This window comes from Pelmatolapia mariae, linkage group LG15 (assembly GCF_036321145.2).
Source record: "Pelmatolapia mariae isolate MD_Pm_ZW linkage group LG15, Pm_UMD_F_2, whole genome shotgun sequence".
Lineage (NCBI taxonomy): Eukaryota > Metazoa > Chordata > Actinopteri > Cichliformes > Cichlidae > Pelmatolapia > Pelmatolapia mariae.
This window is the reverse complement of record NC_086240.1, coordinates 39,379,937-39,405,049: the sequence shown is the minus strand read 5'-3', so window position 1 is coordinate 39,405,049 and position 25,113 is coordinate 39,379,937. Positions and strand designations below refer to the sequence as shown.

At 40.1% G+C, this 25,113-nt stretch overlaps 2 protein-coding genes across 7 annotated transcripts; one reads left to right on the top strand and one right to left on the bottom strand.

The window, feature by feature from the left end:
• The first annotated feature begins 70 nt into the window (after positions 1-70).
• LOC134643900 (afadin- and alpha-actinin-binding protein-like) lies at positions 71-10,776 on the top strand. Of its 6 annotated transcripts, none has more exons than XM_063496587.2 (14): positions 71-170; positions 1,548-1,662; positions 1,882-2,033; positions 2,275-2,478; positions 2,677-2,787; positions 2,920-3,055; positions 3,186-3,261; positions 6,029-6,209; positions 6,365-6,515; positions 6,830-6,966; positions 8,952-9,122; positions 9,243-9,360; positions 9,559-9,691; positions 9,796-10,776. In XM_063496587.2, the coding sequence occupies exons 2-14, from the start codon at positions 1,644-1,646 to the stop codon at positions 9,929-9,931; spliced, it is 1,725 nt and encodes a 574-aa protein (XP_063352657.1). In that variant the 5' UTR covers positions 71-170; positions 1,548-1,643; the 3' UTR covers positions 9,932-10,776. The 6 variants fall into 6 exon arrangements, with proteins under 6 accessions (XP_063352657.1, XP_063352659.1, XP_063352656.1 ...); XM_063496589.2 differs by having other exon boundaries at positions 8,949-9,122; positions 9,562-9,640; XM_063496586.2 differs by having other exon boundaries at positions 8,949-9,122; positions 9,562-9,691.
• Positions 10,777-11,770: 994 nt separating this feature from the next.
• Positions 11,771-23,975, bottom strand: LOC134642640 (vitellogenin-like). The gene is made up of 33 exons (XM_063494514.1): positions 23,921-23,975; positions 21,846-22,009; positions 21,508-21,759; positions 21,269-21,430; positions 21,039-21,187; positions 20,803-20,965; positions 20,555-20,712; positions 20,309-20,474; positions 20,087-20,212; positions 19,774-19,992; positions 19,472-19,689; positions 19,283-19,380; positions 19,069-19,193; positions 18,899-19,000; positions 18,669-18,788; positions 18,387-18,576; positions 18,083-18,176; positions 16,408-16,593; positions 16,202-16,322; positions 15,919-16,123; positions 15,158-15,827; positions 14,908-14,950; positions 14,685-14,759; positions 14,408-14,611; positions 14,161-14,303; positions 13,946-14,081; positions 13,745-13,868; positions 13,478-13,658; positions 13,308-13,402; positions 13,074-13,168; positions 12,785-12,950; positions 12,529-12,690; positions 11,771-11,862 (listed from the first exon to the last, which is right to left on the bottom strand). The coding sequence occupies exons 1-33, from the start codon at positions 23,973-23,975 to the stop codon at positions 11,771-11,773; spliced, it is 5,259 nt and encodes a 1,752-aa protein (XP_063350584.1).
• Positions 23,976-25,113: the final 1,138 nt, after the last annotated feature.

Here is a 25,113-nt window from a genome sequence, read left to right as displayed (position 1 = left end):
AAGAGCCAATCACAATAAGCCATGTTTGGTTGCTAGACAACGAGTGGGCCAATTAGCGCTGTGCTTGGAGTGCTTGCGGTGGCGTACACTGTCATTAGGAACGACGGGGCTCAAGGAGGCGGTCTGGTGCGAGCTGCATTGGAGAAATACGTTGCAAATTGCATCGTAAGGTGAGTAAGTTTTGTTTCCTCATGATGTAAACATTTAAAACACCAACTGTCGCGGCTACCCAACTTGTTCGTCCGGCTGTGGTAGCCCTCCGGCTTCTGTTTTCACTGAGGTGGTAGCGCTCCGTGGACAACGTTAGTTCAGCGCTGACGGCTGGTGAGAAACCCGAATAACATTTGCTTTATTATGCTTTATTTGTTTATTTAATTTCATCGGCAAACCTTAACGTTAGCTAAAATAATGCGTAACTGGATGACACTTTACTTACCTGGGATTTTTGAGTTTCCACTAAATTAGGAACACCGACTACGCAGTTATGGTGTAATAAATCCTTCATTCAAACGGCCAATAATCTTCATTTCCAATTTAATTAATTTTAGAGATGTTTTTAATTTAATATAGCTGCCAATTTTATAAAGGGATGTAGCTGAACTTTTAATTATATTATATTATACTATTATATGAAGGAAAGATTTACTACAGAGAGCTTTAGCTTCCACCCGGTAAACATAAACAGTGCGGCTTAGTTTAGTTTCTGCTGTGATCCCATCAAGTTCTCATGTTTGAGGATGCGGTCTAAAATTTCAGTGACTATTTTATATTATTTCACCATTACACTGTAAACACATTCTGCCAGGACTCAGTTTGTGAATGGTGACTTAATGAGCTGAAGGTTAATACTTGTTGAGTCTATATAAGCCGGGCCCATGCTCCTCAGGCTTTGTGGCTGAAGGCTTGCCATCTGTTTCTGCAGACTGATTAAGTATCACTGAAACCAAAGGTAGGTCCCCTAAAAGTCACACTTCTCATAACAGATGCAGATAAGAGGGAAAAATGTCTGAGTAAGATAAATATTTTTAGGTCTCACTCTGGTACAGTAGCTGATGTCTTGTGAAGCGCTGTAAAAGGATGTTGTATGTTTGAAGTAGTGTCAGTGCACACTGTTTATTTTGTTAGAAGGAAATACTTTCCTCACATTATTTTTTTCATTCGTGTTTTTGAAGGTGATTGCCTGCAGACAAACAAGCATGTTGTCTGTCTGGGATTAGTCTAATCAGCTGATAAGCACATTGAGATGAGATGATCTCTTGTGTCCCAAAGTGTAACCTGTTAGATATTCAGCCTGCACTGACAGTGGTTTGATAACAAAAGCTACATCGTTAGATTTGAAGCTAAACTTTTTAAATAAACACACTGTGGGGTAACTGCGAGTGCACTGTATGTTTTCTGTGTAGCTTGTTGCCACTGATAAGTGAATAAATCACTTATCCTCAGACCGTGCTCTCTAGCTTCATGCCTCCATCTCTCACCACTGCCTCCCAAATCCCTGTAATCCAGACGAGTTGAATCGCTGCTGTTAATCTGATCGTCTATTTCAGGAGCAGGCTGCGTAGGTGGATCCCGTGGCAAACTTTGCCTGTCCTGCAAATGCAGTAGATGATCCAGAGACAAAGCCTGAGGTCTGCACTGCAAACATGCCAGAGTCCTCCCTGGGTGAGTTTTGACGTCTTTAAAGGCCACTGAATATATATCACTGCAGTGTTGTACCTTCAGTTCTGAATGTCGACCTCAGCTTTGCAGTAAAGAACACTTAATTGATAAATATGATTGATAAAAGCCATTTTTAGTGACACCTAATAAATGTATTGTTAGACACTGAATCAGCGTAGAGTAATGTACAATATTTAACAGGCTTCTTTCTTTCTCCACAAGTCAAGGACGGTCGCAGCAGCTCTGTTGAATATGGAGCATCCCCCTTGAGACAGTTTAGCCAATCATCACTGCTGCTGCACAGAAACTCCTACATGCTCAGTACCTTCTGCACAGAGCACAATGTCCAACAATGTCTGTCACACATCAATCAGGTTGGTAGCCTTGCACATTTCCACAGCTGTCACTGATGTTAGGTACCCTATTGAAATGTAAAGTGTACATAACTGCAGTCTCCTGGGTTTGTCTCGTACTTGTTTTTCTCTGCTAAAACAAATTAGCCTTTAAAGAAAATCTTTATTTGAATGCATGTTTTCAGGGACAAAAGACAGAGATGAATTTGTGTCAGTCCTCCTTCACACTTTTCCCTTTGCTTTTTTTTTTTTGCCTTTAAAGGAAATATCTTCTCTTGGCCTCCCACCAGTTTGGACAGAGTCGGGCGACAGCTCAGAGCTGAATATTGTGGCTGTGCTAAATTGCATGTATGACCTGATTCAGCTGCAGCGCCGGGGCCTCAGAACCCTTGAAAGCATGGAAGTGGAGCAGCTTAAATCTAGCAGCAATATCGATCACCTGCAGCTCACCATCACTCGTCTGAAGGTACACTAGCTCACCTGAAAAACACAGGTAGCATTATCTGTAATAAAGCAACGTGCTGTTGGTGAATTGGCATTAGAGTTTTTTTCTTCCTTTTATTTCTGAAAAAACAACTTTACATTGTGATGTGCATCCTTTTGTTAAGCTCTCCAAAACACTTCTGGTCTTTTACTGAGTCTCTGCCCATTGTATTATTTTTAGGAGCAGCTCGAACTCTCTAAAAGAGAAAACACGGGACTTCTTGAGAGAGAACGGCAGCTACAGCTGAAAGCAAAAAGTTTGCAGAGCTGTCTGAAGAATGAAAAAGAAGAGGTATTTTTATTAAGTGCTGCCACAGACAGTGTGAAACCAATCTGTGGCTTTCATGGCCTCGTATTTGGGTTTCAGGAGAAAGGGTGCCAATTTTAATAGAAGTCACAGTTTCTTTTATTCACAATCCCCTAGGTTCAAAAGCTTCAGAACATTATTGCAAGCCGGGCCAGCCAGTACAATCATGAGATGAAAAGGAAGGAAAGAGAATTTAACAAACTGAAGGAACGACTGAATCAGCTGCTGGTTGACAAAAAGGAGAAGAAACAGGGTAAAATCCTCTTTACATCATTCGTTGCATCAATAGTTAATTCAGTGTCTTATGTGTGAGAGGTGAAAATTCTTTCCTTTCGAGTCTCAGAATTTCTTATTTTCCCACATTTGTTCTCCTGGCTTTTCAGCCATTGATGTATTAAACAACATTGGGAGAGCTGATGGGAAGAGAAGCCTTTGGAAAACTGAAAAGACAGAAGCAAAGTAAGTTCACTTCTTTTATATGTCAGTACAAATCTGGGTTTTGACTGCAAAGAATCAATTTAGGGTACCAAGTTAAATTACTAACATTTAACTGTTAGTGTGAAGATGCTTTTATTTCTTGACAGTATTGATTGTATGTGTCAAAGTTATAAAGGTTCAGTCTTATACTGCCTTAGTCACATGATCCTAGAGACTGGGGAAAATGCATATTCTCCAACTAATTCTTGAATAGTTGCATTTTTTTTTAATTTACTGGTTGCAGTGGCGAGGCAGAACTTTTACTCTGAATGTCAAAATTCTCAGTTTCCAGTTTGTGTTCCACCTTCCACAGTTTGACTAGCACTCGGTGAGTAGTTGGCAAGTGTTTGCAGACAGCATGACAGCTACAGTAACCATGGCTATCTTCTAGTGACCAAATTAATCATAAGGTGGTCTTTGGTGTATCACTGCATACCTCTTTGTGATTATGTTCACCTATTCGCCAGCAACCTCCAATAACCACTCGCCTAGAGACACTGGTGTCTAGAGCTGTGTGACTAAGATGACTGGAGAGTGGAAAGTTGGCATTAGAGAAGTGCCCCCCTCTGCTCAATCGTCTTTGTTGCTTGCATAAAATGGTACTAAGGGTGGCCAGTGGCACTCTGAGAACCCTAGATATATAGGTGAACCTTTTTTGGATCAGAGAAACTCCTCTATGTTAGTCACTATACTTTGGAGCCTCAAACAAGAAGCAGATTAGTGCCTTTGTCAGTTTTCTAGGTCACTCTAATGCAGCAGTCCCCAACCTTTTTTGCGCCACGGACCGGTTTATGCCCGACAATATTTTCACAGACCGGCAATAAGGTGTCGCGGATAAATACAACAAAATAAAACTAGTGCCGGTACTGATAAAAAGAAGATTTATTCATAACACACGTGAAAAGACCCAGGAAAACCGAGTTAATGATAAAAACGATAACAAAATAATGCTGAAAACCGATAAAAACCCTGAAAACCATACATTTCACACCTGAGCCTCAACTCTCGCGGCCCGGTACCAAACGACTCACGGACCGGTACCAGTCCGAGGCCCGGGGGTTGGGGACCGCTGCTCTAATGAACATTTTTGGCAGCATGAACCTCAAACATGGCTGGCACCAATGTTCCCTCTAATTTTTCATGTGTCTGAGCGAACACACAAACTCCCTGAGCGGTCCCTTGGACCACTGTGAGCAACAGCAGACGTGTGCACTGTGGTCACGCCAGCATCGAATCCATCCAAGTTACATGGTTTATTAAAATAATCAAATTACAGCATTTACATTTATGTTAGACTACTTTTAATTAACTGCTTTAGCCCACTGACAATGAAAATTTAAAAAAATCTTGTTCATGACCTGTGTAGTATGTTAACACTATTGGAAGTAAAAATAACTTGAACTCCAATTTTGAAAACACAACTTTCTTTCTTTTTTTAAAATAAAGCTCTGACTTGTATTATGAGTCTGAGTCTGTGGTCTGGGAGAGAGTCCTGTGACTCTGTCTGCAAAATACAGGATATAATGACCAATGTTGGGCAATTAATTATATAGTTACTTCTTCAAAAAAGTAACTGAGTTTTGCAAACAAAGTTTTTTGCAGCTGTTTACCTAAAAATGCAGCCAAGGCGTTTTTTTTTTTGTTTTTTTTTTAAATAAACATTTCAAACTATTTACAGAACAATCAGCTGTTCTGCATCAAATCTGATGCCACACAAATTATTTGTGCCACTCCAAAAAATAATTTCTGTCCACTATGAGATAAAGGAGAACAACAGCCTGATACCTGCAGGCCTGACAACAGGAGATGTATCACTGCTGTAACACCTGTAACATTCAGCAGTCGCCTCATTGTTCTGACACACACAACAAAACTATTGACTACACTACACACTAACTACACACTAACTACACAAGATTTGCGCTAAACGTCGCAAATCTCTCACATCTCAAAACACGCCGTCACTCCTAAAACTTCCCCCTTCCTAAACAACTAAATGCCATGTTGCCATATCGTTTTTTGATTGGTCCACATGGTACATTTTTCCACCAATAGGAAAGGCTGGGGTTTTTTGGTTTTGTTTTTGCTCACAGGCAGAGAGCGCTTTCGAGCGTTTTCCTTATAAAACGCAGTTTTTCTTCCCGCAGTAAATATAAACAACGATAGTATTCAGGAAGAAAACCAAACATTGCAGATATTTTTATCATAACTCTGGTTTTACGTGGCCTATCAACACAATTTAAAAACTGGTATAAAGTCCACACTTTTTCCATCAGTTGTTCCGTCTGTCCTGCTCACATCTCCAATGATTGTACACGTTGTCATTAACGTGGCTTCACTCCACATCAGCCACGCCGCTTTGCTAGCTGAAACACCGGTGTCGGCACATAAGGACGCTGTCATAGCCTGTCAACCACGTTGATTAGCTGCGTATACGAATGTGAATCGCATCATTGGCTGGACTATGGGATAAGGAGGCATCGTTCTAATCCCATACGGGAGCAGCCAGTCACTTACTGACTAACACTGCAAAACAGAATTGTTAACATATTTATTTTAATTTCAATTCAGGGTAGATTTTTTTTTGTGCGCAACACAGATTTTCTGTGTGCAGAGACCGTGCCAGCAGTGCGCAACTGCACACGCGCGCAGCTTAGAGGGAACATTGGCTGGCACTAATCTTGGATGTTTCCTCTTAAATTGAGCGCAACTGTCTAACTGATAAGAGACCTGTGTTTCTCTTCATAAGGCATGAAGGGGAAATGTATAAGACTCTGCTGAGCGACTATGACGCTCGCCAGAGAGAGCTCGTGCTGGAAAATGCAGAGCTGAGGAAAGTGTTGCGGCAGATGAAAAAAGACATGATGTCCATTCTAAGTTCAAGAAAACCAGCTCTGAAAAGCGACAAACCTGAACACAGTGACGTACAGGTAGTGTTTGATCACCTTTTTTTATACTTTGTATTTTTCTTTTGCGACTCTTCCAGCTGGATGGAAGAGTCTCTGTTTCACTTAGTCGTTCAAAAATGTTTGTTAGATGTGCTACCAGCAGACTAAAAAATGTTTTATTTATTTATTCACTCCAGGCCACATCAGAGGAGGAAGAGGAAGAGGTGTTCGATTCCAGTAAGGAAAGTGTCGAGCTTTATTGCTTTCAGGCCCGGGAGAAACTGACCAACAGTATTCGTCTCCAGTGGAGAAGACTTAAGAGCCACGTCGAAAGACTGGACAGCCAAGGTAAAATACTGTGACATCAACGATTCCTCACTAATAAATAATTGTTTAAATTATGAACTGAAGCCTCTGCTGTGATTGCTCAAAGAATTAAAAGTCAGTATTCACACATGGACCTGTTATGTTTTTTTGTCTGTTAAAATCAAGAAATGTTATGAGCTGATTGGAAGCGAAAGATAATGTATGGTTTGAATATTTTATATACAGCGGCTCTGTCACTTTGTGTTTGATGTTTACTTCTTGTTCCTTCTTCTTGTTGAATTCAGTATTTATAAGACGCATTTAAATCTGATTAATTATTTGGGCTTTTTGCTTAGCATCCTTGGTTCAGATGGTGGAAAGCAAAAACACTGATGCTGTTCCACAAGAGACTCAGGAGGAAGAGATGGACAGACTAAAGCTGGAGATCCAGCAGTGCAAAGACTTTATTCAAACACAGCAGCAGCTCCTACAGGTACGGGTGAATTAGCCCTGAGCTTTTGTGGATTTAAAAGGTCAAGCTGAAATTTGCACAGAGAGAGAAAGTGTCTTTAATATTCAGGGCTCTAGAGTGCGACCAATTTGGTCGCAAATGCGACCAAATTTTTTAATGGTACAACTAAAAAAAATATTTGGTCGCACCAGTGCGACCAACTGTTCGGGTAACAAAAAACCCCCCAAAAAATCTCTGCAACCCTCCGTGTGGTCAACAACAGACACACATTATGCCCCTATCGTGGACTAAACCAATCAGAGATAGTCAGGGGCGGGACCTCTCTGATTGGCCGTGGTCCAGTTGAAAGTGCAGTTGGAGGTGAGCAGCTTGAATAAAGCGATATCGATTCATTAAATCCTGAATTGACTTTTAAATATAACTGTGTTTTGCCAGAAACACCAGATTCTCAGATTAAAGCTCACAAAACTATTTCAACAACAACCAAACAGCAAATGAGAGCAGCTACACGGATTCCACACAAAGACGTAAACACAGACCCGACGCATCAGAATCAGCTTTGTCTTTCTCGGCTTTCTCACCCGACGGCCCGTAGACGGACACGCCGTCGGAGCTCACCGAGCCCACCATCCGCGCTGTGTTTACGTCTTTTTGCGCTGATTCTGAGCTGCAGGTTTTGTCTCTCCAACCAAAATTCGCCGAGCCAGCAGCAAAAGAAGCAGCAAACTACGCTTCACATTTGATCAATGTCGTCATGAGTTTTGCTGTTTTGCTTCCACCACGATAAAAATCACACTTCATGCACAGCTCTCTCTCTCTCTGTACTTCAAGAACAGTTTCCTGTCTCAAATCTCTGTTTTCTGCATTATTCATTCGCTTATTACCCACCAGTCTACCGTTGTTTACAGCGCTGTCTTTTTCTTTTTTCACTTAAATGACCTCGGACAAGAAAGCCTATTTTTTTCTGCTGTTCAATACTGAAGAAATTTAAACTTTGTAAAATTGTGCAAAATTACAGAAAATTGCAGAATATTTTTAAGGTTATCTGCTATAAAAAGCCAGGCCAGGAAAATCTCCTTCATGTTTTTCTGTGTTTTATTCTCAGTTACTTTCACACAAAGGCATCTGCTGTGATGTTCACAATTCTGATGAAGTCTCACATGTATCAGTACTGATAAATGATCAGAATTATAATATTTCTGACTGTCTGAGGCTAAATTGAATCGAATCAGGACTTTGAGAACCGGAATCGAATGGATTATAGAAATCAGTGATGATACCCAGCCCTAGTGAGCAGCCTAGGCCCGACAGAAGTGGATGTAGCTGTAATAAGAAAAGAACTATTGATAACTTTTTTGTTATGATCCTTCTGAAATTCATAGCCAGCTCTGACATGGTGTCATCAATCTTTGAATGCTGAAAAAGCACAGTGTATCCAGGAAACACATTATATGCTGCAATAAATGCACTGCCCAAGTGTCCCCTCTCCCCACTGCCTTTCAGCAGCAGGCAGCAGCAAACAGGTCGTCAGAGGAGCCGATGTGATGATTAAGTTTAACATTTTCTACAATATTGACAAAGCACTTTAAGCACAAGTTTGTTAGTTAATAATTTAGAAATGAATATTGTCTGTATGGACAGCAATCCCCCCCCCCCCCCCCCCCCCCCCAAAAAGTGCACATGTAAAACTGAGGTGTTAAGCGATGCGGTTGAAAAATTTGAGTGCGCCTAACTTTTGTGCCGGTACGCCTAACTTTTTAAAGTTAGGCGTACCGGTGCGCCCATGGCAAAAAGTTAGTCTAGAGCCCTGATATTTATCTGTGTTTAGTGAAAAGTAATATGCATTTACCAAAAACAGGATCAGAGATGTCTGCTACTTCTCACGTTACCCTGTAATGAACACCTGATTTACTGTTGTTTGTGTTTTGGTTGAAACTCATTTTGTTCTATAAATAATCGATAAATTGTTGATTAATCCATCCACGTTCCTTTCTTTCCTATAGCAGCAGCTAAGCTCTCCATGTGATGAGGAAACTGCATCCCTGCTAAGCAATTGCTACATGCTTCAAGAGAAGGAGCGCCTCGGGGAGGAGTGGAAGACTCTGGAGGAGCAGAGGAAGATCTTTGAGAGGGAGAGGAAGAACTTTACAGAGGCAGCCATCAGACTGAGCCACGAGGTGATTAAAAACAAATATTAGTTTAGATCTTGTGCAAAGTTGTGTGCATCTGACAGGTTACTGACTTTAGTTAAGATGTTTGAACTGTTTTTAAAACCTTTTTTTTGGTTCATTTTGCAGAGGAAGGCCTTTGAGGAGGATCGAGCAACATGGCTCAAACACCAGTTTTTAAACTTGAGTCCATTTGCAGACTCAAAGAAAACCCCATTGTTAAAATCTAAAAGTGCCTTTTTGATATGTGAGTCTCTCAGTTTTCTATCAATTTCCCTAAAATGAAGAGCAGCAGTTGCTTTAGATGGTTTGAAAATGTTACATATTAACAGGAGTTGAAAAAAGGAAAATATATCCAAGTAGACTTATGACTAAGTTTCTTTTTAAGTGATGAGTAATTTCCATCAATTCCAGCAGTCATTAAATCAGCCTCTTTTTTTCCCAGCAGCTGAAACAGAGGCGGCTGCGACGGTGGCTCCAGAAAAGCTCATCAAATGTCATTCAGACACAGCCTCCCCCACACCCAGGTGTGTCCCGCTCACGTCAGCTTCCACGCTTTGCCTTATCCCAGAAAACAGGTGTGGTTGCTTTATGTGTACCACAATTTCTGAATTATTAATAAGCATGGCATAATGTACCTGCATGAACTTAATTTGAAGTTTTCCCCTCAATGTGATTGCAGCTCAGTGCAACCAAAGACAAACGAGGAACTTGTGGAGGAATCGAGCATGTTTTGTGGAGATGTTTTCGTCCAGCACCAACAGTGGGAGTACAGCGAGGACCACACACTCTCACAGGAGAAGAACAGCTCCATCTGAAGCCAAAAACTCCCATCGCTTGAATCAGACTTATCATTAATGTCCAGTGTTTATGTCTCACATATGCGTCTGATGGGTGGAGGCCAAAGGCCCACAGATGGACTGTAAAATGATTAAACAGCTTAAGAAGGAAAGAGCGTTAAGAGTGACGTTCTGGTTTGCTGGATCTGATGGTTTCTTCTGTATTAATGTACTGCATATAGTATGTAGTTAGTTTATTTATTTATGGTACTGTAAATCATGAATTGGCATATCTTACATTTAGATGCTGCTGATTCAATGCAATATGTGACTGGGTAAATCAAATCAAGTATGCCGGCTCTCTGTTTACAACACTGAGAATGTGACTGAGTGACAGCTGCATTTTTCCAGTAAATGTTGCTGTTAGGTTTATAACAGGTAGTATATCTGCTGCTTTTGAATAGGAAGAATGTAACATCTTGCACAATTTACATATTATGTAGAAGATAGTGACTTTAGACCACTGTGATGTTAATATGATTTGTCATGAAACAATTTGTTTCTTTAATGTCACTTTTCTTTTAGGAGCTTTGTGTTGACAGGTGGCCATAATTTACCTCTCAAATGTTAAATGACATGTTCATGTTCACGCTCATTATAGTTTTACAGACACAAAAGGTTTCTGTCATTTGACTTCTGTCAGTAAAGTAATCACTGATTTTTTTTTTTTTTTTATCATCACTGCCTCTCCTGGTTCCCATTCCTCTGTGGTGGACTGAGACTGGAAAACAAAATGAACTATAAAAAGAATACCATGGCACCAATAATTATAGCGATTCAATGGGTGTGTTTATTAAGAGGTAAAATAAAGTGCTTAATCTATATGAATAGAATACACTTGTTTTTGTATACTAAACACGGCATCATTCATCGTGTGTTTCAGTGTTCTTCCTTTGCACAAAATGAGTGCATACAAAACTTCTGTTGACTTTAGGACATCACTATGTGTGTGTGTGTGTGTGTGTTTCTTTTTTTTTTTGTGTGTGTGTGTGTGTGTGTGTGTGTGTTTCTGAATCACTAGTTCATTTGAAGTCAACAGTAGAGGTGGACGGATTGATCCAAATAGTTTCGATACCAATGCTGGTATTGGTATCAGATCAATACTTTGTTTCTATCCTCTTAAGTTCAATTTCATTTATAGCCTAAAGCACATTTAAACAACAGAAGTTGAGCCAAAGCTCTTTGGAGACAGGCATATTTACATTCCATGTCCAAAAAAATGTTTCAAAATACACAAAAAGCTGAACGGTGTGTTTTCGTGTTGAGTAATTATTGTGTATAGTAAAAATCACAGTAGAAGTCTTTAAAAGGCATTCAGAATTTGCAAAATGATTATGATGTATCTAATAAATGACAACACACTGCTCTTCTCTACATAAGCTGCCTTTATACGTTAATAGCACCACTATCAGTGTATGGATTGATACCAAAATTTGGAGAATCACACAGCACTTGTCATCTGGCATGTGCAAAGTAATTGCAGTCACCATACTCCCAAGCTCCTGTTTCACCGTATAAGGGAAGCATTTATGTGGATGATATCACAGAAAGCAGGGAAGTGGATGGAGAATATGGATCACTTATTTAAGCCAGAAGGAAAACTGGCAATTACTGAATTTATATGGGTGCGTTCAGCTTCACACTTTATTTCACTGATGATCTCATTTCTATTGTCTCTGCGTTACAATAAATGTAATAAACAGTCTTATTCAGTACGGATTGTCCTTTTTTCAGCTCAGTAAGTTAATCTGGAGATGCACTTTATTTAAAATAACATTCAAAACATACATGCAATGTCTGAGACTGACAGTGCTGTTGTTAAGCACACTGAGCAGTGCAGGTGCAGGCGAGGTGACTCTCCGTAGTTTCCATCAGGTCCACGCTCTTATGCATGCTGGAGGGGCTAGAACCTGCAGATGTGAAGGGAGCAAAAATGATTAGAAACTCAGGCTACGTCCACACGTACCCGGGTATTTTTGAAAACGCAGATTTTTCTATGCGTTTGCACCTTTCGTCCACATGTAAACGGCGTTTTCGGTCACTGAAAACGGAGATTTCTAAAAACACCTGCCAGGGTGGATATTTTTGAAAACTGCGTTTTTGCATTTACGCGTGGATGAGAAAAACGGAGAATACGCAGCGTCAAAGATGTGCGCCTTTTTTTGACGTCACACTGTGCGCCACGTTATTGTTTCGGTAAAATGAATTTGTACAATACTGTTACTGTTAATTGTACTCTCTGCAGTGTTTAAATGCTCACATATACACACAGTTACTGTCCCTCCACACATACGACTCAGTTCTGCTTCTTTGCCTCATCTTTGTTTACTATTTCCCACCGAGGCTTCTAGACTTCTGATTGGCCAACATTTCTACACGTTTAGGAATATATCGCCACCTGTTGCTTTGGCATGTTCCTAGCAGCGTTTTCCTTCATTTCTGTGTTTACGTGTGGACGGGATTATTTTTTAAAACGAAAACGGAAAATCTCCGTTTTCAAAAATACCCGTGTACGTGTGGACGTAGCCTCAGTGTTTTTCTCTATGTTGTTGCATTTTTAGTCTTTGTAGACTCACCAGCTGGAAGGCAGTGGAAGCCAACAGTGACGTTGGTGGTGCGCACAGGGAAGCACCCAGGCATGCAGCGCAGTACAGGGTCGACAGAGTAGCACTTGGAGTTCTGAGCTTGCATGTTTTCCTGCTTCTCCAGCTGCACCGATTCATGCCTCATACGGCACTCTGTAACACAGCAGGGATTTTAGGGTTCCTGATAGATTCAGTATATTTTTGTTTAGAAGACTTGCCATGATTACATCAAATATCTTTGTCTTACCAGTGGCATCTCTGCAGTTCTCAGCTGGCAGAATCCAAGAATGAGCAAAGCTCACTGCTGTCGTGGCTATCCATCCAGTGGGTGTGCGATACTCCTGCATGGTCTCGCCGTCAGCCTTTCCGCAGAGCCCACAAGTCTTCCCCTTCATCCAGTCCACAACTTTAATCTGCATCGTAGGATCACGTGATTAATCAGACGTCAATTTTAACCGAATTTCCATCTCTCTTGGTCTCTTTGGTTTTTCCTGGGCTTTTAAGTTAAAAACCAAAGTAATCAGTTTTGCTTTTACCTTCCATGACTTCTTGTCAAAGTAGACTTCATGAAGACCATAGCTAGCTGCATACACAGAGATGCCTTCGCCATTTTGTTTGATCTGGATGTCAGCTGTAAGACAAAAAGGTTCCATGATTACTCTCGTTTTTTCAACAGAAAGATCTGGGATAAAATTTGATCGTAGATTTGATTATAGTTTGCACAATCAGATTAAATGGTTAAAGTCAAAGGTTTTAGACTGCATAGAAACCTCGGGGATAATGATATGGCAGGTTGCTCGTGGGTATTTCCAGCCCGTTCACATTCACAGTCACACTGGTTCTCCTCTGATAGAGGTCAATGTCTCTGCACGAGAAGAAATAAAAAGACTCAGTTTTATCAAAAACCAGAGTTTCTTTCGTGTTTTTAATGAAATCTTACATGTGAGCAACTTTGACACTGATCTGCTTCTGTTCAGTGCGATCCTTCCTCAGTAGAACGATGAATTTCAGCTCGTCTGTGCCATCCTGTGCCAGAACCTGATAGCAATTTGAGGGCATCTCGTTCTTTAATTTCTTGTTGTTGAATGTGGTCAGTGTATTGCCGGTGAAGCTACATTCAGCTGAGGAGGGGAAAAAACGTACATTTTTTTAATTACAGAAAAGGACACAGCCTGTCCACGTTTAAATGACAGGCACGAGCCATTACCTGCGCCAGCCGCAGCTAACAAGTGCTTGACCTTTCCAGAGACGCCACTGAAGGAAGTAAGATCTTTGATCTCGTTACGTGGCAGAGTGATGGGAAGATGCAAAGCCCGCTTATGAACAGTGCTCTGTAAACAGAATAATTATTGTAAGAAAAATCAAAACACATGAGTCTATTTTGAAAGAACAACTTCACTGATCGTACTCTCGGTGTTTTCCAAATCAGGTCGATGATCTTGTCAGATACTACAGCCACAGTAAACGAGAGCTGCTTGTCACTGTTTCTGTCCTTTTCCTGAATCAAGCCGGCAGTCATGTGAGCAGAAATGTACTTATACATCCTGCAAAGGAATTTACAAATATCAGATGTTTTCATATTGTGTGTATGACATGCGTGACAGTGTCTGTGAAGTTTCATACGTCTTTGCACGGTGCTTGAGATCAGACGGTAGCCGATTCCAGTCCACCTTCAGCCGAGCTGCAGGGTTTCGACCGACAAGACCAGTTTCCGCTGTAATCGCGGTGTCATATTGGTTGCATTCTGCTCCCCAGTTCATTTTAGCCTAGAAAGAACAAATCAAAATGACACAAGGCAGAAAGGTTTAGGGTTCGTTTTTTCGTGCTATGCTTAGTTTAACATCCAAAAATAAGCCTGACAGTGTCTCACTTTGACTTTGTGCATGCTCAACACGGCTCCATCAGCACAGAGCCTCCAGTTGTTATCAGGAACAATGTCATCTAGAATGATTTGAAGTCTGCTGGTGGTTTTGTCCATGTAAGCAGTGAACTGGTAGCCCTGCTTCTTCTTGTCAGCTTTAACAGCACGGAAGATCATGCCAAAGACAGCAGCTTGACTGTCAAGGAACCGCTTCTGTGGGGACAATTATTCATGTGAGTGCATCCATAAAATCCCTCACCGGAAAGAAGATTTGACCGGATTTGACCTTATGTTGGATAGCGTCCAAGCTTGAGCCACTGCTTCTGCTTCTAAAAACCTCTGACGATGTGGCTTTAGAGGTGGGATGCTACAAGAATGCCATATAGTGCCATGCAAAAGACATAACACAAGTTACCACCTGTGCAAACTGTACAATGTGCAGTATTGTCATAATTTCAAACATGGTGTAAATGGGTTCTCACTGGATTCTTGTGGTCCTTGTGGTTCTTCTTGTGTTTCTCTTTGTGCTTCTCCTTCGATTTGTGGCGATGACTCGCAGGTTGCTATGAAGAAACATTTTGTCAGCAACCACAGTGGCCATAATCCATTCTGCTGTCACTCAGACAACTATGAGATTTCAAATTAATTAAAACCATAGATAGAAAATAGAATATTAATAAAATGCTGACTTATAGAATATAAATATTCAAACAGTAGTAGTGGCAGCTCAAGCGGCTCTTTGTCTGAATATAATACAACATGTTTACCTTTCTGTGGTGCGCACTGTAGTGAGAAGAGCTTGAACTGAGACTGAAGAGCGACGCGAAGCTCGATGCAAAGCTGGACTTGGAAGTACTGACAGAGGTGGAGAAGCTGAAGCTGCTGCTTCTTTCGCTTGTGCTGCTGCTGCTTCTACTTATGCTTCTGCTGCTGCTTCTACTTATGCTTCTGCTGATTCTACTACTACTGATACTGCTGCTGCTTCTACTACTACTACTACTGCTGCTACTACTGCTGCTGCTGCTGCTACTACTACTGCTGCTACCACTGCTGCTACTACTGCTGCTAGTACTACTACTTCTACTACTGCTACTACTACTACTGCTGCTGCTGCTGTAACGTCTTTTCAGCAGCTGGACTTGTTGAGCAGTTGCATCAATGGTCTTCCTGCTAGAATGGGATGAAGAGCTGGAGTTAGAAGAAGAGGATCTGACATGAAGGCGAGAGCTCCTGGAACTGGAGGACGAAGAGGAGGAGGATATGGTGCTATTCTTCTGGGTAGAGGCCAGGATTTTGTGGAGCTTCATTAAGACTGGTGTTTCCTCAGGGATTTCTTCTTCTCTAAGGGTGATGTGTTTGATGATCTTCTGCGCAGCCTTACTTCCAAGTTGAACCTCTAATTCCAGTCTCTCAGCAGCTTCACCTTCGACTGAAAGCATCATCAGTTAATGCGGTTAGCAGCTAATTTCTGCACTGTGTCACTAGAAAAAGCACAAAAGTGCGGTTTTCTAAGTTCTTACTTGGTGTGACAGAAAAAGCAGCAGAGTGCTTTCCAGCCAGTTTATACACTGCAGCATCCCCCGTGTAAGCAGTGGCAATCTTGAGACAGGCCTTGAGTCCAGCGTTAACACTCTGAGCGCAGTACTTCTTCTTACTCTTCACCATTTTAGATTTGATGTGCATGCCAGCTTTCTGACGTTGAGAAATGAACTCTTCGGATCTTGACTATGAGGAGAAAGATGTGTTAATTACATAAAAAAGACACAGATATTTTTTATATATCTAAAACAGTTTAAAATTCACCTCACTAGCAGCATCAGAAGAAGTATTATTCAATATAAGAACCTGTCTTGGGTTGGCAGGTATCACAGGAGTGATTCTCTCTCCTGAAGCAGGATTTCTTACCACAGCAAAAGTCTCAACCCTGTTAAAGAGAAGCAAGGATGTACCGTAATCATGTTTAAGAGATGTTTAAGAATATGCAATGAATTAAAAATGCCATGGCTTACTCCACAGCTGTAATGTTTTCAGGCACTGAAACAGGATGAGCTGTGAAGTTTAAGTAGCCCTCATTGATGTTAAATGTGACTTCAGTTTTGGCAGGTGCGATGGAGTAGAGTTTGGCTCTTGATACCATGACAGCCTGGAGTATGGCAGTGTTTATCCCGAACACAGCAAATGTGTTCACAGCGACACTGGAAGAGGAGTACAGTTGAACATTATATTACATTTGTTGGTAACACTTTATAATGCAGCCCACGCCCAAGAGGGTAATTCCCCTAGAAATAAGTGGAATTTCCTTGTATTATACCTGAACTTACAATCTAATTATATTTACCAACAAATACCCAGAGGTAGACACAGTTGCATAAGGGGTAATAATTCAAGTTTTTTACATAAAGAAAAGAAAAATTATACTTTAAGTAATTTTATGCTATGCACACGTACTTTTAAGCTGCGTGTAACTTCAGGTATTTTACAGGAAAGGAGACAAATTATGCAAATTATAATGTGAGTAATTATAAATAGTACATAAATACCTGCACCACTCAGGTCGCTTGCACACAGACTCTATTCAGACCTTTTCTTTGCACTACTTCCAACCTGTTTGCAACTATTTTGTTCTCTAATGTGCGCCTTTACCTTATTTTTGTATATATCCCTCTTGATTGTATATATTCCTGCTGTACACTATTTATATTTTATTTTGGCACAAATAGTGTGGAGCACCCACAAGTTTGTTGTACAGTACATGTACAATGACAATAAATGGCTATTCTATTCTATTCTATTCTATTCTATTCTATTCTATTCTAATATCTTTAAATATTGCTTAAGAAAATTCAAGTAGTGCGTATCTTTGAGTATTTGACAGGAAAAGAGACGCAAATTGTACCTTAAAGTTTCTTATCCATGAATTTAAACTCCTTGTTTTCTTAAAATTAAAAAAATTTAAGTAGTATGTAAGTAATTATAAGTATTGTGTTTCCAGGAAAAGACAAATTGAACTGTAAGCAATTTAAATAGTACAGAAGTAGCTATAATAGTGAGTAAGCAGTGTGTAACTTTGGTTATTTTGCAAGAAAAGAGATGCAAATTACACTGTAAGTCATTTTAAATAGTACATGAAGAGTTTTAAGTAATGCATAAGTAATTTTAAGTAGTGCGTAACTTCAGGTATTTTACAGGAACTGAGGCACAAACACAAAATTAAGCCATTTTCAGTCCCCATCTCACACTGCAGGTACCTGCTGTATTTTAGGTTCTCCAACCATCAAGTAGCTTAACTTTGCCTTTTACATTTTTACTATTCATTATGCTGGTGTGAACCATGGATGTTCCATTATTCCTCTTATTTGACATATAAAAATGTGATGAGGACTGTTGTCACGTTCCTACTTGGAAAAACTAATATCTGTTTTTTGTTTTTTAATTTCTCTTACACACTACATAAAATTATTCACAGTGCCATTATTTCGTCTTTCCTGTAAATACTTGGATTATTATCCCTTTCTGTAGCGTATCTACTGCTAAGTGTTTGTAAGTAAATATAATTGTGTTATAATTTCAGGTAAAATTCTTGGAAATTCCCATTTGATTCCAGGGGTAGAATTAAACCCTTAGTTATGTGCTGTATTATAAAGTATTAGCCATTTGCTATTGTAGCGACAGCTATTGTCCCACCTTGGTGTGACCTTGGTACTAATGTCTATGTCTGCCTTGAGAAGGTGTCTGAGATAAAAGTCTTCTGGCAGAGCTGGAGTTGTGGTGACTTTGACTAAGAAAACAGAACAGAAAGTTACTTTTCTGCACATTGTTATGATATTTTCATATTCATCTATTAAAAGAAAGTTTGCAACTTCTTCTTTTCTTTGAAAAAAGTTAAAAAAAAAATGCTCAAAACCTTTAAAGAATTTTTGGTGTTGATGGAAATATTAGGTCGTTAAGTAACATTAGGTGTTTTAGTTGATTTTTAGCATTTACTCACTTTGACCAGGAACAACAGCCACAGCAGCAGTGTACAGACCGAGCTCCATGGGAAAACCAGCTATAGTAGGCATGATACGTCTCACCTCATTAGCCAGCAGAGGCTTAACAAAGTGCAAAATAGGACCAGACTGCAGAGCCTTGAAAACATCTCTACCAAACGTGTCAGCATTGTTATTGGCAAAGATGAGCTGCAGGGGAAGAATATTTTATAAATATTGCGTCTTGCAAAATTGTGATTAAATTGATCTTTAGGTTGATGGGTTGTTTGTTTGAATCGTACATTAAGGGTGTTGTCAAACCAGTTTTTGTCAAAGTCAACAAAGGCAACTTCTTGTCCAAAGAACTTGACATAGATGGAAGTCAGGGATTTGCTGTTGGGTGCAGACTTCCAGTAAGAGAGCTGTAGAGAGAGAAGATTTGCAGCCCAACTGATCACTAGTCTTCTGTTTCATTTTGCAGATAGCAGATAAGATGTCCTTGTCATTCTTGTAACTTTATGGTGTTGCTTACAGCCTTAATGACATGTTTCATCCTGGTGACCCTGTCAGCACTATCAAAAACCGCTGGGTTTTTCAGAAAAGCCTCCTGTAGTCCCCCAGTTCTTACTCCCACCTAGAGAAAAAGACAAGTAACTTTCAGGTTAGTTATTAAATATCTGGACTGATTTCAGTTTCCTTTACCTCCAGAATGTCAGCAGCAGCTCCAGCAAAGAAAGCCTTGATCCTAGTGGTAATAGATTTGGGCATGATGGTGGCAGCATCATTGATGTAGTAAGCAGTCGCAGCAGCACCAAGCATAAAGGGACCTAACAGAGAGTTTAATGAGATGCAGTTAAACAATATCAAATCAAAAATAAAGATCCAGGTTAGTTAAACCAGGCACGACGATTCTCACTGTTATAGACGTCGACATGGATGGCTTTGCTGAAACGTGAGCTCAGTTTGTCCACGTTTGGGCCCAACATTCTCAGGGCAGCTTTGCATGCTGCAGCACTGCAGTGATAACATGAAAGAGCTCACTGCAGGATGGATCAAATCACAGAGATTTATCTGATTGTGACGAAGGATTAGAAAGCACTCTTACACTGAGGCATAAATAATGCTGGTGCTCCTAGTCAGGGACTTCATGTGGGAATAGGTGAAGCTTGCTACTTGCAAATTTGTATCTGTCTTCACAATATGAACAACAGCTGACACCAAACTCATTGAAGGTTTTGTCTCAAAGAGCACCATGCACGCAAGCATGCGGATCTCTGAATGAAGAGTCTTGTCCCCGTAGAGCTGAAAGGCTAAATACTGGACCTAATGTATAAGAGAACGCAGACTCAGTGTGGAGCTTTGTGCAAAAACTAGAATGATCAGGAAATCTCTGTGTTGATAATTCACCGTTTTAGGCTCCTTTTTGGCGATGTTCCTCAAGGCCATCATGGCTTCAGCATGAACTCTCACTGGCAGTGATGAACCTAATTTACTATGTAGGGGCAGCATCTTTGTGATTTTCTTGAGGCTAGAAGGATGCGCAGCATTTCCCAAAGCCTTCACAAACAGGATGATGTCCTCTGTGTTTCCATCTTTCAGAGCCTGTGCAAGAAGGTCTTGAATGGGCTGCAAGAGCAAATAAGGAAGTAAATCACCCGTTCTCTCATTCTTAAATGTGTGCGTGACTCTAAGGCAGCATATAAGGTCAATGTTATATTACCTGTATGAGCTCAGCAGGACAGGAAGTCCTCTCATAGCAGTGTTTGTAAATCATGGTACCGTAGCCAAGGAACACAATCTGACGCAGAACTGGGTTTCTCGCGATGTTGCTTTCCTTTGTTAGGCTCTAAAACATTAAACATATCAGAGTTAATTCAAAAACTTCCTTTCTTACTCCGGACAAAATAACTTGACTTCACTAGATATGTTGAGATTTACTGACCTCGATGACCTCAATGGCCTCATTGGTTGCTGTCACCATGTGAAACGAAGTAATCAAAGCCTGAACGGCTTCAAACGCAGTTATGGTTTCTGCTAGGTATTTCTCTCTGATAAATCTCAGAGCATCAGGATTTCCCACAGCAGGAATGGCGTCCATGATCCATTTTCTGAAACAGTAAAAAGGAAGTTTGCCAAATTGTGCAAATATCTTTACATGATATTTTAAACATTTAATCAGTGAAATCACCTGTGGGCAGAAATCCCTGAGTGTTTGCTCCAGAGGTTCTCCAGAGTTTCATTGGAGGCTGCACGGAGGAGTTGAACAAACTTCAAAAATTCCAGAGGTGCATCTTCATGAACTCTTTCTACAGCCTGTTTGACCAGGTGATTCAGAGTGTCCTCGAGCTAATGACGCAGGGGTAAACAGGATATCACCGAGCACGGCAGAGGCTTTTAATTCATGTCTTAGGAATAATCTCTTAATTATGACAATACCTGAGACTCTATGTCGTTGATATTGAGGAGCAGAATGGGTAACTGAAGAAGCTCAGTGGAGAATTGATATGTGAGATTTCCACGGTGTGAATACTGAGCCTGGGGTGGTGGTGTAGTGGGTGCATAAGGGGGTCTTCGAACCTCAAGGAGCATCAAGGATTGCCTTGAATGTGGAAAGAAAAGTTCATTTATGTTCTTTGAATCAATTTTTGTATTCACAGTTGTTATGGACATACTTGGTCTCCATATGGGCAGCTCCATGCTGCTCACTGAAAGGTGAGAACTGGATCAGCTCATGGACCGATGCCTCCTTGATCTGGATGCCATTATTGAGTGGTTTCATGATGTAACTGTATGATGAAACTCCTTTCAGGTTTTTAGTGTCCTGTAAGAACAAAGCTGTTGCTTGTTATGCATCCCATCACTTTCACAGATGTTTCCCTGATATAAAATGTGTAAAACCTACCTCCTGGCACTTTCCACATTTCTCTGTGTATGCTAACCCCATGTCTTTAGCTATTCTTTCTTGACAGTGGCTCATATCTCTGGTCTTTCTCAGATAGACACGTTCAGCCTCTGTGTCCTCAGTGATGGAGTAAAGTGTCTTGCACACACCCTGAGTTCCAGCCTACAGAGCAGCACACATATTCAGTAGGGAGATTTAACTTCTTGTCACACACAGGTTTATAAAGATCTTTCACCAACCTCCTGCAACTCGTAGACATTTAGTGTCTTTTTGACGTTGAGCTGAAAGACATTCAGGATACCTCTGTAGATGTTAAGCACTGTTGTTGAGACGGTTTCAGGGGCGAAGACTTTTCCCACAGCACCATTGACATACTCAAACTTAATGGGAGTCGTGAGCTCAGCTTGGAGGGCTGAAGTCAGCTCAGTTGCTGGGATAAAAGGATCCTCAGGCCAAATTCCACTATACTCCTGGAGCTCAGGTTCCTCAAGCTTTCATATAAGCGTAAGGTTTAATTCAATTAGTATACATGTATAAGGTAAAATGACTGCAGCTTGTGCAGGATTTTGATCTTTACCTTAATGAAGTATGTGTTCTGGTCTATAGCATTGATGTTAACTTTGCTGCTGATATTTAGTCCAGCTCTCGCTGAACCTTTCTCTAGCAGGCCCGCCAGGAGCAGCGCCTCATACTTGTACACGTAGGTTTTACCAGCTTCAAAAACAGGATCTGGAAGTACAGCTTCAGTCAGTGAATGTAATTTATATGACTAATTTGTGAAATTATATGAACTATAAACTCTAAACCACAGGTGTCAAACTCCAGGGCTCGAGGGCCGGTGTCCTGCAGGTTTTAGATGTGTCCTGGATCCAATGCAGCTGATTTAAATGGCTAAATTACTTCCTCAGCATGTCTTGAAATTCTCCAGAAGCCTGGTAATGAACTAATCATTTGATTCAGGTGTGTTGAAACAGCGTGCTATCTAAAACCTGCAGGACACCGGCCCCCGAGGCCTGGAGTTCGACACCCCTGCCTAAACCAAGCCTACAGTTTATGTTTCACAATGAAAACAGTATTAAACTTACCTTGATGTTGAAGATCACCAGCTGTAAGAAAATAAGAAAGAAATCAGTAATACAGCAAGTAAAATCTGAAACTATTACAACATTTGAAAATATAGTTTTGCATTTTGTTTTACAAATTAAAACCAGAGGTAAAAGGAAAGCAGTGCACTGTAAATGTTAAAGGCCAAAATTCACACATTGTGATTATGCAAACCACTAATTCAGCCCCAAATCTCTAAGCATGTTTCAAAACTGAGCCACACAGAGACTCAAAGCACAAAGAAGTGAAGAAAAATCTGTTGAAAAAAAGAAAACACACAAAAAAGAATCTGAATCCACAAACAATGCCAAAACATATGAATGGGCTTGCATATGCTTTTCAGCAGTGTTTATATATGTTATGATTTATATTTACTGTGCAAATTACTGCATGTTCGCTCCAAAGACTCTGCTCTGAAATTTCATTATAATTGTGTACAATAAGACTTCTATTTTAATTCAGATAATGAAGTAGTAAAGATGAGCAACTAAACTAATGGATATGCCAAGTTTTGCTGGAAATTCATTTATTTTGTTTGAATGTCTTTGAAAGTTGTGGTGGAATTTTCTGTTAATAAAGTCTGCAACAAGGTCAGCTGTGGTCAGCCTCTTTAATTGCTGCATGCAGGAGAGCAAACACACATCTACAGTCATGAAAGCTTTGTCCTTGCGACGTCACAGGTCTCTTTTATACCCTCACACACAACACCCTGCATCTTTTCAGTTACAACTATTTTTCGTCCCACCCAACTGTTGCTGGGCAGGGAAGACTTCCCACTACCTATGCTCCAGGAAGCACCTGGCCTGGTCTTCTTGGGAATTTTGTCCTTCTACAACCTAACTGTCAGTAGATACATAGTGAAACATCGCTAAGCATAGCTAAGCAGTTACACCAGGTCATATTGACACACACACCCTTCATCTAAGAAACAAAAGGTTATACAAAATCCTACAGTGACTAAACACCTGAATCGAAATGTGAGGATAAACTAGAATTTTCCCCATTACAAAGTCACACTGTACCAAAATTAGCGGTTCTTTGTAAGTAGAGTCTACAGTAGCTGGCAAAATGACCCATGTTAAACTGATCTTGATCATTTGAATTGATTTTAGTTATTAAAGTGAGCTAAAAAAAATGTTTTATTTCTAGTTCTGGGTTTTAGCTCCCTGCTTACAAGAAAAGTTGAACTGCTGGGTCTGTATATATTAAAATTCACATAAAGCACCAAATATGTAACAAACACGCAGCATGTTTTCTGTTACATATGCCTAAAAATGAAAACTTTTTTTTTTTAAAGAGGGATAAACCCAATACCAATTTATAACAAGTACATAACTATAATTTGGCTTTACCTACATTCAACTCAATTCAAATGTTATTTACATATCACCAAATCACAACAACAGTTGCTTCAAGGTGCTTTATATTGTTGGGTAAAGACCCTCCATTACATTGACATTACCATTTAACGCATAATCAATAAAACTCCAAATATGAAATCAGCATTATTTTTGAACATATTTATAAAATAGCAAAGTTTTGCAAAACCATCATCACACTCACCCACAAAGGCCAGAATCAGGGCGAGCACGAGCGCTCTCATTGCTGACAGGGTGGTGCTGGTCTGCAGACACAGGCAGCCTTTTAAAGGGAAATTTGTGCTGACAAACTGCACGAAGGTATGATTCAAACCCCAGGACATTTGATCATTGCACTCATATATCAGTGGATGAAAAGTTAGGGTCACCTGCCCTTGTTCTCTTCAAATATGGCAAGCTAAGTCCTGACGTGATGTGTAGAAATTTTCATTGCGTTTCATTAGAAAGTAAAACTTAAAAATAGAAGTTTTTTCACAACGATCTTATTTTGTTGCAGTGTATTCTCTGATGGGTTTATCTTTTCATTTTTTTCCTGACATATAACTAATCTCCCTTTATCCAAAAGACTCATATAAGAAGAGCAAAAAGGTTCATTAAAAATAAGGTTTCACTGACATTTTCAGTTGTTTACATACATGTCAAGTGTTTGCTTAGATATTATTTGTCTCATCAAATCAAGACAGTGCCATTGATTTATTTATTTTTTTAATGTTGTAACATTTGTGGCATCTATCCATCAAATTATTCAAATGTGGTTTCAAAGTTCAGATAAAGGGGCAGCGTGACTATTGCTGTTTGCTCACTTTATTTGTTGTGGTCAGACGGCGAAGGCTGTGACATTTTAGCAGATCTGCCTGCTCTGCTTTTATCTGCTGTCATGTTCTGACAGAGTTTATTTATTTTTGCTTATTTACTGTTTGTTGCTTTGACTCTGTCCATTTTTCTGCCAAATATTATGATTTATCTGATGGTTGCTTAAGTAAAATTTACTTTGTTTCCATGTTTTTTTATTCAGGTTTTTACTTCTAAATGTTCCCTTTAAAAAATATGAAATGTTGTGAAATATTAGACAGGACCAAAGACTATAAGATTCTATAAGATGACTATATCATACTTTTAATTGACTAACATCTAGCAAATTCAGCTAATTATAAATGCAATGTATGGGGTCACCCCCTTTGCTCACCTTGCAGATCTCATCCCTTATTCCCAGTTTGAGTTTTTAATGGCTTGATCCAGTCCCAGGCCCCATGCTGGATGTCATTCCTTGCTCTCTCTCCCCACCCACCCACTCTGTAGCTGTCACTAGCAAATGAGACCAAAAAACAAAAAAAAAAACTAATCACATGACTTGTAAAACAA